The sequence below is a fragment of the Ascidiella aspersa genome, chromosome 1 (genome assembly GCF_963924565.1).
Source record: "Ascidiella aspersa chromosome 1, kaAscAspe10.2, whole genome shotgun sequence".
Lineage (NCBI taxonomy): Eukaryota > Metazoa > Chordata > Ascidiacea > Phlebobranchia > Ascidiidae > Ascidiella > Ascidiella aspersa.
In genome coordinates, this window is record NC_139447.1 from 26,131,690 (window position 1) to 26,145,108 (window position 13,419).

General features: G+C 34.9%; 2 protein-coding genes across 2 annotated transcripts; both read left to right on the forward strand.

The window, feature by feature from the left end:
* The first annotated feature begins 773 nt into the window (after positions 1 to 773).
* On the forward strand, positions 774 to 6,933 carry LOC146168569 (protein AATF-like). The gene is made up of 11 exons (XM_083389187.1): positions 774 to 863; positions 1,402 to 1,576; positions 1,935 to 1,995; positions 2,184 to 2,328; positions 2,999 to 3,102; positions 3,192 to 3,328; positions 3,417 to 3,522; positions 3,661 to 3,813; positions 4,940 to 5,079; positions 5,144 to 5,224; positions 6,564 to 6,933. Exons 1-11 carry the CDS (start codon positions 788 to 790, stop codon positions 6,697 to 6,699), a joined length of 1,314 nt encoding a protein of 437 aa, XP_083245313.1. The 5' UTR covers positions 774 to 787; the 3' UTR covers positions 6,700 to 6,933.
* Positions 6,934 to 8,842: 1,909 nt separating this feature from the next.
* Positions 8,843 to 10,870, forward strand: LOC146168570 (GLIPR1-like protein 1). The gene is made up of 2 exons (XM_083386296.1): positions 8,843 to 9,434; positions 10,860 to 10,870. The coding sequence occupies exons 1-2, from the start codon at positions 8,843 to 8,845 to the stop codon at positions 10,868 to 10,870; spliced, it is 603 nt and encodes a 200-aa protein (XP_083242422.1).
* The last annotated feature ends 2,549 nt before the right edge of the window (positions 10,871 to 13,419 follow it).

The window sequence follows — 13,419 nt, forward strand, 5'->3', positions numbered from 1 at the left end:
GTTAAAAGTCTGAAAGTGTATTGTAGGTTTCTATGTTTTAGTATGATTTTCCTGTAATCTGCCTAACCGTGGAAGGTCAAAAGTTAGAACTCTTTGAGTACATAGCACATGGTGTAAAATATAACTACATCGGACCCGGTTTCGTTACATACGTTCAACTCAGATGGTGGATGGGCCAAACACAAAAGCCATTTATGAAACCACGTCAATTAAAGTTGTAAAATTGTATCGATTCGTGCTAATTTGTTATGTAAACAAAATTAATTTGTCTTCACCCTTAAAAAATGAACAAAACACTCTTACGACAGTAAAATTTAATATTATTGGCTCAACTGCAAAATCAAAAACATGCCTGCGAAGAGGTAGAACATAAACCTCGTACGAACAGAACCATGTAATTATCAGTATCAAGTATCGCACCTATAACTATTGTCCTTCAATTTAATTTATTATCAATTGTTTTGCGTTTCAAAACCTAATGAATGACATAAAAGGGCGTATGTTAAGTTTAAAACACAAAAAAAGTTTTCATAAAAGTTACTTATATATTGCATTTTCATAGTTGTTGTAGAAAAATTAAAGCGGTTGGTACGATTTGATTTGATTTTTACTTTAAAATTAGGCTAATATATTTTGTGCATTGTTTACGTATGTTAATTATATTACATATTCACATATATTCTTGTTTTAGGATTTTTACACCCGTTCATAGATATCAGTTCAATTACATACCACGTGCAGTTCTTGTTGTCTATTCCAAAACATAGCAAAAAGTATACCTGTCTGTATGTCGTTCGCCGAAGAATTAGCCAAACTAAGCAATCCAGTTCCTTCTTTCGACCCTGAGGATGACATTACTGAAGGTAAGCTTTAAAGTTCCTCAACCATCAATAGTCAAAGACTAGTCCATTACAAGCTAAAATCGTATTTTGCCGTAATAGGCATAAATACGATTTTATAATAATAGGCATACCAGCGCTCAATGGTTTTTCTGCGTAACTTAGTTGGACAAAGAGGGTTTAAAAGTAAAAGATAAAAAATAAAACGGTTGAGGAGTTTTATTTAACCGATTATCTGACAGCAGCCACATCTTAAGAAATCCTAAAATTTTTTAACCAACCCTTACCTTAAGAATGTACGCGGGAGTTTGGGAGTTTTCAAAGACATGCAGTGGTTTAACTTTATAACTTGAAATTCAATCAAATAAAAAAATTCCCCAACACTAGTCTGTTGTATGTGTATATATGTTTCTGAGATGTGTAAAATAATTATTGCTTCATGTAAATGCAATAAAACATTGCTTCATGTAGGTTGCTGCCTTTAAATAAGAATTTTTGTTTGTATAGCACCATAATTTATTATGTGAAAAATATATGTAAACATCTACTACAACTTAAATAGAGACGAGGGCAACCCTAGTGGACAAAACTGCTCTTGATGCTGACAACATCATTTCTTCAAGCATAAGCAGACTACGGAAATTGCATGATGATGATGATCCGAAATATGACGGCAAAATTATGTCAAGAAAAGACCTTGAGGATGAAAAAATAATAAATGAGGACTTCGGGAATGAGTAAGTTTCACGGTTTCAATCGTATGTAAAGTATATGACAATCTTTTGCTTTAGGAAATAAAGGGAATTTTTTCATGTGTTGCTAAGATAATTAGTTAAAAAGAAGAATAAATAAATAGTATATTGTTTGCCCTATAAAATCAACTACAAAAATTGCCTTAAACTGTTTGTAAATAGTTTTGATGGCATGAGTAGGAGTTTGGCCATTGGTCTTTTGATGGTCTGACCTTTTTCATGAATAGTTGGGCCATTTCGGATGGGAAATTTTGATGTATAGTTGTTGGACTTTTTTGATAAAGATTCTTGTATTATATTACAAGCATTTAAAATTTCACATGAAAGAAGCTATCTTTTTTAGCTATGAAAGCGACAGTGCTCTGTCCAGCAATGAAGATAACAGTGATACAAATAATGAACAGGTTGGTGTTTCAAAAAATATTATTTTATCTAGAAATTCTAATAATAATATTTTTTAATTATATACTGTCTTAATATTTTAATGCCCTCTTTTGGTTCAACATACTTATAAATAGTGATTTATTTCATACTGTGTTGTAAAACTGCATCATTAGGTGTAAACCCAGTACTCTTAAAATATTTTTTATAGATGTTTGACGAGGAAATTAATTCTGATGATGCAATGGGAGAAAGTGATGAAGAAAATGAACAGTTTGCCCCTTCTCTCTTCAAAAAATCTAAAACTGGAACCACTATATTGATTTCAAAGGAAACAGCAACCAAAAACCAAATCAGTCAGTGACATGTTTTTGTCCCAGACTTGGACAACTAGATAATTCTAGGTTTTTAATTCATTGAATTAGAGCAAAATGCGACTAATTCTAATTTTAATCTAATTTGTGAATGGATTGTGTGCTCTAATTCTAGTTCTAATCTAATTCAGATTTTTCCAAAAATGCTACTTTGTCCAACGGCATTTTTAGTCTCTCAGTTAAAACACTGAATTTCAATTATAAAACTCCTTGGTTGGAACGACTTGTATGTAGTTTTTACAGTCTAAAAAGCATAAAGAGACAGAAATATTAGCACACACATCTTTAACATTCACACATTCTTATAAGAATATTTTGCAATTAAATTGAATTGAATGTAAATAATTAAAAGTGATTCTAGTTGAAATTTTTTTTTTAGGAATTTGGTAATTCTAATTCTAATTTAATTTCAGAAAACTCAAAAACGACCTAATTTAAATTCTAATCTAATTTAGCTCAAATTTTAATTCTAATCTAATTTAAAAAACCTAAAATAAATCCAGTTGTCCAAGTCTGTTTGTCCATTATGAGACAATAACTTTTAAATTCACTTTGCCAACTTGCCTTGGTCTTACCGTTGGTATCTTTAGAGAGTAACTGCAAATCTTTTATACTGTTTAAGCTTAATTATATATATTTTTTTTTACAACAGAGCTTTGGGAAACAATGCTCGAAATGAGAATTCGTTTGCAGAAGTTGATGACAGCAGTAAATCAACTTCCCCAACCTGAAACCTATACAACATTTGCTGATATGGTAATTGTGTTTTATTAAAATTGTTTTATTCAAGCCTATTAGTTACTGTTGTACTTCTACTGACTAAAAAATTGTCTCCACATTAATAGGGTGGAAGGGATCTGACAGCTACAACACAAACAGCATCCAACTCCGTTCTAAATCTAATGACTACACTGGTTGAGCTGCAGCTTTTGCTTCTTAAGCAGAACAAAGACACCTCAGGCTTGATAAAGGGAAAAACTAAGTATGTTTGAACCACAAGCATGTACACTGGTGCATTTATGATATTACTTAATTCACTTTTGTTATATTTCTCGTTTCTACCGATTTAGATGCGACTCTGATGATGTAAAAGAAACTGTGAAGAGTCATAGAAACAAAACTTTGAACTATTGGTATGACAAAACCCGCCTGTCATCTTCAAATATAAATAATAAGGTAATAATGTTGTGCTGAATTCATATTTTTTGGGTAGTTTGGTAAAAAAGCCTCAGCAAGTTTTGATGCTGTTATGTGTTCAATTTCTCCTATTACCAGTAATTTTTATCGTATTTAACCTTGCTTGAATTTATACAGTCCTTTTCAACATTTGAACGGCCAACTGTTGCTCAAATAGAGCACATCCTTATGGATCGTACCAGGCTGCTTGAAAGAACACAGTTGCGCCGATCAAAGTATAGAGTCCTTGGATGCAATGACAAAATGGAAGAAAATGGTAAAACGGAAGAGGTGAGGTGTTCAGGCATATTTTATTTGTTGCTTTTATAGCAGGTTACAGTTGTTACCTTCTACAACAATGATTTCCACTTTGTGTGCGGTGGTGCCCAGAAATGTGGAAGCGTTCACACTGCCCAGAGATATTTGAGGTTTTTTGGGAATAAGATTTTTGCTTTTCTAAGATTTTTGTTGCAACTCTTTTGTGTACAACTTACTTAAATAGAGTAAAATTAATTTAAATGAGATTTTTCTACATTGTGTTTAGTTTATAAGCATTGGTTCAGTTCAATTATTTTTGACATTATGGTAAAGCACTTTTGCAAGTGCTATGAGTGGTGCCGCAATTTAAATATTACATGAAGCCATTTCTCATATTATTTTGCTATTTCAACTACCCAAAAGCAAGTTTTGAGCTTTGCGCAAATGTTATTCCTCCATCGAGTATAAATTACAAAATACACTGGTTTTATCCCTCATTAACAGTTCTTGCGGTTGTTATAAAAAGTCTACACCAGTGATTTTCAACCGCGGCTCTCAGAGCCGCATGCGGCTCTCAACTGTACATTTTGCGGCTCTCACTAACGGAGTGAAAAATTAGTTAGCAGTAGCAGAATTGCAACAAAGGAAGTAAGAGAAACCAAAAGTGAATAAATTTGATCAGCAAGGATCCGCAGTACGAAGTACTAATCTTACCGGGTTACTTCCGTCCGGCTCTTTAAAATAATTTTGTGGTTTGTTACGTCACAATATATTTAGTCCTGATCGACAAGCCATGGCAATAGGCAAAGCTATGGCAAAAATTGTTAATTAGTTAGCCTAGGCTAGCGTAATGTATATTTGTTGTTTTCTTGTTGCTATTTTAATGTTTTTTTAATTATGTGCCTACTGTTGTTTTAATGCGGCTCCTTGCAAACCTTAGGTTTGAAATGCTGCTCTGGCTCTAAAAAAGGTTGAGAATCACTGGTCTACAGAGTTAAAAATTTAAGGGTCTGCAGAGACCTTTCTAAGTTTGGTTTTGGCCTGCTGGAAAAATGTTGCCTGTGCTTTTCAATATAGAAAAAAAAAATTGATTTACTTTTTTTTTTTTTTTTGTTAAGACGTGCAATGTTTTTTACATTAGCTGACATTTTTCCTACAGGTTGTTCACAATGCTCACCTGAAACACATTGACAAGGAAATATTTGACGATGATGATTTCTATCAGCAACTTTTAAGGCAGTTTATTGAACAAAAGGCATCTGTATCTTCAAATACCACCGACAGTGTGGAAATGACCAGGTAATGCCTTATTATTTTTTGAGATTATTTATGATGTTTAAAAAAACTGATTATTTTTTTACAGGCAATGGTTAAAGCTCCAGCGTTTACGGACGAAGGTTAAAAAAGTAGTTGACACCAAAGCAAGCAAAGGAAGAAAAGTTCGGTATGTTCTTTAGTTTGGGATATCAGCCAAATTTTAGACTAGTGGTTCCAACATGTGGTCTTCCAGCAGCTGCTAGGTCTTAAGTTACATTCTTTTTGCCACATAAGTATACCTATAATCTAAAGTCAAAGACACTTGAAGCTAATTTTCTTAAAGCCACTCTGTCAGACCTGGGCACAAACGGTCCGCTGGCCCGATCCCGCACGCCAAGCAATGTAAATTCGGCGCATTTTCCTTACATTTGGTATTTTCTGTCCTAATCAAACAATGCATATACAACTCTATACTTTTTTTAATAAAATGTTCACTATGAAGCAGAGGTGAAGGTATGGAATCTTTATTATTGAAACGAATGAAAAATTTCAGAGATGTACCGTCATAACCTATGTCTAAAACGAGCAATCTTAGGAAACCTGGAGTTATCGCTCGATGCACAAATATGCAACTAAAAAATGAAATTTAGTCTAAATATATTTAAGGCTATGGCGTAATGGCCTGGTGAAAAAGAACAAAAAGTTTTTGGTGAATTTTACGCAGTTTTTTTTGATCTTACACACTAAAGTCATGATTAGCATAAATGTCCTATTTAAATCTATAGTTTCCGATTTATTCTTTTAACCGAAGTTAATTCTACTTTTACGTGTTTAGCCTAAATTATACCGTTGCAATGTGGTGATCAAGAAATTTTTGCTTCAAAATTAGTCATGCCAGTATAATTTGTCTTCACGTTTAGTGTCAGTGTTGTAAATATTAAAGTAGGCACAATACGCTCAGTGTACTACCAATTTATTCTCAAACGAAAATGACTCTATACCTATTTTTTTGTTGTATTCTCGACTATGATAAGCGTTTTATTTTGACTGTTGAAATGTCCTTTCTAGTTATTTTTAAGCACATTTCCTTGAGTTAGTTTTTCGGGCTTGTGCAGTTGATGGTTCTCACTTTCTTGCGCACCATCAGTCTGTGCCCAATTTCTGTGAAAAACTAACGAGTCATATGTGTGCGACATCACTTTCACCTTTCATGGCACTGTTTGGTGTGAATATGTTTCGCAGTGATTTACGCCTACTTGTCATGATAGACAATTGTGTTTTTATGGTTTATACAACCCTGAAGACTAAACTAAGTTTACCCGTTTAAGAGTGCCTGTTCGAATTTGGAAAATTGGACTATTTTTGTATAATGTTTTTTTATATTGTTTTTCACTGCTTGTGGCTGGCCGTGCGGTGCTTTGCTTAGTTAATAAAAGAAAGTTGTTGGCAAAGCTATATAGTTTAGATTCTCCTAAAGTCTACTCTGGCAGGCTTGTATGTTGATATATATTCTTGCTTATCTTAAGGTATCACATACACCCGAAGCTCGTGAGCTTCATGACGCCGCGCGATCAGAGCTCATGGACTCACGAATCACGGAATCAACTGGTCAAGTCGATTTTCGGGCAGGCATCCCACATTGCAAAACATACAGACATTTAAAACTACTTTTGAACTTGTATTTTTTCCTGTTTTAAAATACATTTACCCCAAAAGCTAGTACGGTCAGTAGCTTGATGGGTTCTTCAGCTACCGATCAAACAATTGTCGAAGGAGCGTTTCGGTAATTTTTCAGGCATAACATTACTAAATAAACTAGTTGTTAGTCGTTACAACTTAATTTAAGACTGAAAACTTATATCGTTTCTAAATACAACCGAAACAGTTACATCAAGGAGCTAATACATTGGTTGTCTGTTCTTGTAGATGTATTTTAACGGTTAGAATTTATTTTGCTAGATAGAACAGTCGAGAAAAAACAAGTGCCTAGTACGATATAAGGACACCTGTCCACACAGCGCAAAACTGTACGATGCTGACCGTTCCGACTAATCTCGCTTTGATATTGCGGTCCATGCGTGGGATGCAATTTTAAATATTGCAGACTTCCAAGTGTCACATTTTGTTTGGAACCTACCGGTACTGCAGATTAATTAGCAATAATACAAATCCGTTTTAGCTACAGTTGTCTGTAAGTTACATGGAGTTCTTTTATATAGGCCTATTTGTAGAAAAAAATTTCCCAGAAGTCAAAGAAGTTGTGGAAATGAGCTAATAGAGGGAGGAAATGCCAAAATCCAAAGGAATTGTTAGCTTTATTTTATCTATAATGCTTTTACTTAGATGCTAACGTATAGCTGAAGCATCCACGCGGACAATTGGTTGGTTTAGTTTGCTAGTCCATTAATTTGAAGCGTGCCCAAGCAGAAAACAAATATGTCAGTGCGATGTGCGAATAGAAGCAATGCGTTAATGTCCATTCACCCCATCCGTCAGAAATCAGTGCAGTTCTAAGCAAAAAGGTCTACGACAATCAGTGCATTCAAAGGATCAAAAAGTCCGACTTTTAGACTTTAAGGTCTTGGATAACGCACTAATTTGCATTGACAAATGTGCATAAGAAGATTAAGCTTAACAATACTTGACCCAACCAAACCCAAACGCTAACCAGCGCCCTAACCCAAATAATGTGCGATAATTTAATAATTATAACGCTTCAGGCCCCAATACCTCAATTTGTGACGTAATAATCTTAAATACAATGGACGAGAAACCATCCCAGTTTGGGCTTTTTTCCCCAGCATTTAAAGAATTATTAAAATAACGCACATTATTTGGGTTAGGATTCGGGTTAGCGTTAGGGTTTAGGTGGGTCAAGTGTTATTAATCCTATCTCACATTTTTTGTTATTCTTTCTGAACTTTTAATGAATATTTTTAATTTATCTTCGCCGGGAGTTTACCTAAAGGTCCAAATCAGTGCATTGCCAGGACCTCAAGGTCTAAAAGTCGAGACTTTTCTGCCATTGGATGCCCTGATTGTCGTAGACCTTTTTGCTTAGAAATGCACTGATTTCTAACGGATCGGGTGGTCCATTCCTGCTGTGATCCTATTTGGAAATTGGCCCAATAACGCGTTGCTTTAAAAGCGTTATAAACTCCCAAAACCCAGATAATTTAGAAGCTGAGACATCATCTACGATAAAATGTTAAACGTACAAACTTGTTTGCGCATATAGCACGTAATAACCACAGGACACAGGTGTCAGTGTGACACTATAAAAGTAAGCGTTGTTCTCGGTAAATCATTAAAAACTTTCACTTAAGCTTATAGCTATTTTTCTTGTTTTTTGGTGGACATGTAGTTGTAGGTTTTTAAAAAGTTTCACATTTTGTTGTTCTTTTGGCATCTTTTTCCCAGTTGAGAGGCATAGGTTAGCAGAGCAAAAGTGCGCGTAACAATGTGAGTGGCCCAGTAAATGCAATACAATTAGTAGGCTACTCAAGAAAAAATGATTTTCGTCTTACGCCCTAAAATATATTTACAAATTGTTTTTAGAAACGAGGTAGCCTATATACAGTACAATGATATTATGAAACTATATCCGCGCTTCACATATTGTTAGGTTAATCTATCGTGACAGATTAAACGGTATGTTGTCAGCGTGATTAGTAGCCTAAATAATATGCAAGAAACAATTTCCTCTATTTTTCTCATACTGTAATTAATGTTTTTAGGTAAAGCTATACATTTTACTTGGCCATAATCCTTTAAATATAAAGACAAATAAAAGTTCTCATGAGTCATGACCTCTGTTGTGTTATTTGTTCTGGTGAGTCTATGTATGTCCATAATATCGAGAAGCCAAGATATCCAAGTTATGAACAAACGACAAACATTGATGGGCGAAAATTCACTCACTGAAGTAAATAAGCAAGAAACAATAGATAGTCACAATAAAGCAAGAAGCACTGTGTCACCAACAGCATCCAATATGCTTAGAATGGATTGGGACGAGGGTCTTGGTAAACTAGCACAAGATTACTCAAAGAAGTGCTTGTATGTACACAGTAAGAGCGCGGATAGAACGACGGAAAGGTTTCCTGGGTATAATGGCGAAAATTTGTACATAGCCCGTGGAACCAGTCAAACAGCTGCAGAGATACTGATCAAAGCAACCAAAAGATGGGATGCTGAAAGGGAAGATTACATTTATTCAACTTCATCGTGTACGCGAGGAAAACCCTGTGGCCACTACACTCAAATGGTTTGGGCCAACACTTATGCTGTTGGTTGTGGTGTAAGCCATTGCAGCAATGTCGTCATTGAAGATGGTAACGTTTATGACACCGCCACATTTGTTGTGTGCAACTATGGGCCAGGCGGTAACGTTGGTGGTAAGCCTTACATCCAAGGACGTCCGTGTGATGCTTGTCCCACAAACTACACAACATGTATTAACCACTTATGCTCAGCAGCAACAATACTATCAATACCATTATTTCACTTGTGGATAACGCTCATATTTTATTATATCTGGACGACAGACCTGATTCTGTGAAAAACATTTGATTACTGTGTCTGAAGTTTATAGGGTTTTAACAAGAGTTAGGGATTGGATTATCAGATTTAATTATTTAATGCTAGCATATAATGTTTTAAATGTTGTACTAGAGGTGTTCGTTTTTAGGTCAATCCTATATTTTTGCTTTAATCACTTTTTGATGCTAATTATTGCGTTAAATTTTGTAAAAAAATAACCCATAAACTAGTGCATCCCGAAAGACAGAACTTATGGTTTTCGCGCGACAAGTTTTATGGTCGTAAGCCGGCCTACACCAATTTCACAATAATTAAAGGTCGTTTCTATATAAAATAGCTTTTGCTGTCCTTTAAATAGGAAATATTAGAGTTGAAATATTATTTGACATAATTGTTCTACCATAATTCCACGGGTTTAATCTGACCCAAACGGCACTACGCTTTGGTTGTACAAATAGTTTGATTTAATTTTCAAAAGCACATGCTGTTTTGCTGAGAAATCTCTTTATGCAGTAAATCTCACATTCGTTAATTCGTGAAATAGAATGCTGTTTACGATTCGCATCGTTTTTCTTATGCAGCCTTTACTTGTTTAAACACTTCACTTTAGCAATAACTTAAACAAATTGAATGTACAAACAGAATATCTGAGGAAGTAAAAAACTATTGCCCAAAAAACCAACGAAAGTATTTTAATATTTATATTTCTCGGCGAAATACATTATTTTACTCAGAGTCTATCAATAAGCAATACGAACAGGTGCGAAAAACGATTTCTAAAGTCCCCCTTTACGCAACACTTGTGGCAACCTTATACTATTAGTATAGTAAACTGGTGTGCTTCGAGACCTTGCCAGGTGTGACGTGGTGTAAAGAGATTTTATTAATTGTTAATGTCTTATTCTAACGCAAAACCTACACCAGTGGTTCTCAACCTTTTATCCCTCGTTGCCCCCTTCGAAAGGCTTTTAATTCTCGTGGCCCCCCTCGATTATAAAAAATGGCTAAAATTTGTGGCGGCATCTTTCTTTCTTCGGGGTTGCTTTTTATCACGGTGATTTTTAAGTTTTGAGGGCAGTAATGACGCATTTGACATCACTACCGAGAAGTGCAGACACTATGCACAACTATGGCCATCTCGTCTAACTTTTGTAAAGCCAAAAGAGACGTAACTCTCGCACCATTTGCCAATCTTGGACATTTAATAACACAAAACCTTGTTTAAGCTTTGTGTAAACCTCTGAAAGTATGTGTAATTCAACTATTATTCGTTCTGTTAGGCTTGCTTTGACCACTTAACACAATTCATTTTACAACAAAATTTATCAATGGAACAGCAACAAATCTATCTCTATCAAGCCAAAATGGTAGTATCGTTATTTGACGTTTTGTGAAAAAACTGTTTAACTTGCTTCTATTAGTTTTGCTACCTTTCTGAGTAAGCTAGAAAAACACAAATGTTGGTTGTCAGTGACGTAACAATCTTTGGCGATTAGGCTACAGACAAAGAATTGCAAGCTTGAGGTCGACTTTTGCAAAACTTCTCACGAACAGCAGGCAGTAACATGCTAGAAAAAATGCGTTACAATAGGCCAAAGAAGGTTTAACACTACAAGTTTGAGTTTAACTGAAAAAATGAAAATAGTGACACGGTTTTGCAATACCACGACATTGCTACAGACATGCTCGTGGCCCCCCAATGACTGTTCCGTGGCCCCCAGGGGGCCTGACCTACACCAAGTCAGACATTTTGACAAAATGCAACAGAACTTGTACCTAACTTTTCAGAAAGTTGCAAAATCTATAAAAAAACATACGTTACCTTAAATTGCCGTGTTGGTTAAAACTAATTTAGGTCTAACTCAACTAGATTGACGCTTTTAAACTATATACAAGAACGATTTTCAACAGTTATACCTAAGTGGGGCGCCTTGGGCACTATCCATAGGTACAAACCCGTGCAACATTACGATTTTTCTTTGGCTTTTTTCTCCTTAATATTATTTTCTAAATAGCAATCAAACTTCGCCTTAAGTCGTAACCGAAGCTGGTCTAGCCACTTTGAGTGACTTGCGACTTTTCAGGAAGGCCGTGAAACATCAAAATTGGAAATATTGGGGAAAAGTAATTACCTCAATTCTTTGCGCCTTTGTCACATTTAATCGCTCTGGCTGGCTTTAAATACTCGTCCATGTGTCTATTGTGGTTTGGGGTATATTTTGCAGGTATGCCGCCAATTTTTTTAACCCTGTTAGTAGGCCGCAAGTGAAAAACAGTTGCAAAGCACTGGTCTAAAGTATGTCACAGTTCTTCACGAAAATCAATTTTTAATGAATCAACGTGGATTTCACTGCTCAAACCCTGGCGCAAAGTGATTTGCCAGTCTGGATTTTTAAATTAAAAAGTATATTCTTTAATAATATTATTGCACGTAAGATTCAAATTTAGGTAGGCCAACCTTGGTGGTTGGATACAGCAGGTGGTCACTAGGCCGTGTCTCTCACACTAAATTTAGTTTTTAAGTTTTTCTACTTTAAAGTAAAATGTTGATTGAGGAGTCACTTGACAATGTTTTTTTACACATTTTAACTACGTTAATGCAATGAAGGTTAGTTGGGAATGTGTTTAGTGGTTTCGCAAATTTGTCAACATCAAACAATTCCTATTTAAAATAATCGATAAATATGCGGATGTATTGTATGTGCCGAACGTATTTTCACAGACTAAACTTCTGTTGGTTATTTGCGCACGAGATCGTTTGAGAACAACATGTGTTTTAAAGATTAGGCTAGTTGTTTTCTGGCATCATGTTATCCCCTAACTTTATAATCTCTACATAATTTCATATTCGCTCCCATAAAAAACTGTTCAATTATGGTTAAAGCAATGTTTTAGATTTTGGGACAGTTGAGATAATTAAAATGCGGAACATTATAGTTTTTATTGATTTTCTTGGCCAGTATTCTGATGACAAACGGAGTCCGCCAGAACCAGAAATTATATTCACATTTTAAAAGCTTAAGGATTCTTTTACTATAGGCGCTTTGTAAAGAAGTTTTACGTGGAGTTCCGTTTACAGTAACGTTAAGTACTTTCACTTAGCGGTCATTGACTGAGCAAATAAAACCTCCCCGTAAGTTAAACTGTAAAGAGTTTTTTGTGTCGTAAAACCTTATTCTAATAGAAGGGTCGCTGATATGAAGGGCCTTTCTTAAATTGTGTATAGCAGGGTTTCTTAAACTGGGGTCCATGGACCCCATAGGGGTCCGTCACCTAGTTTTAGGGTGTCCATGAAGGCCTAATTGAAATATTAGTGTATATTTAAGAAGTAATCAATTTATCAAACACAACAGTTTAATAAAAAATAAAGCGGTTGCACTGAATGCATTAAACTCCGTCACATTTTTGGACCGAAATCAGCGACGTATGAAGTTTATTTGTATTGTGACGTAAATTCATGACGTAATTTTGAAAAATATTTGCGTATTGTGGTCCACGCGGGGCCAAAAAAAGTTTTAGGTGTCCGCGGTAAAAAAGTTTAAGAACCCCTGGTGTATAGAAATTCCTTACATCCTCTTTGTATAAATAGGTAGCGTCACCAGTGGTCATGAAATCCACAATCTAAACATAAAACTATAGATACTACATAAGGTAATACATAATAATACAATGGTTGCAAACGAAGTAATTAAGCTATATTATTCTTTTTTAATTATTCTAGTCATTTTCTATTTTCTATTATTGTAAAATAGCCTAGATACAAAAAGATAAAAAAGACTCAACAAGTATTTAGAACGTTTAAAATACATAGCAAAACTAAATATCCTACTGATAAAAATG

Excerpts from the sequence above, each read along its gene's own strand:
- LOC146168569 (XM_083389187.1), top strand. The coding sequence starts at position 788 with ATGTCGTTCGCCGAAGAATTAGCCAAACTAAGCAATCCAGTTCCTTCT. Across the intron at positions 3,523-3,660 it reads CTTCAAATATAAATAATAAG|TCCTTTTCAACATTTGAACG; the intron begins GTAATAATGTTG and ends GAATTTATACAG. Across the intron at positions 3,814-4,939 it reads AAAATGGTAAAACGGAAGAG|GTTGTTCACAATGCTCACCT; the intron begins GTGAGGTGTTCA and ends TTTTTCCTACAG.
- LOC146168570 (XM_083386296.1), top strand. The coding sequence starts at position 8,843 with ATGACCTCTGTTGTGTTATTTGTTCTGGTGAGTCTATGTATGTCCATA.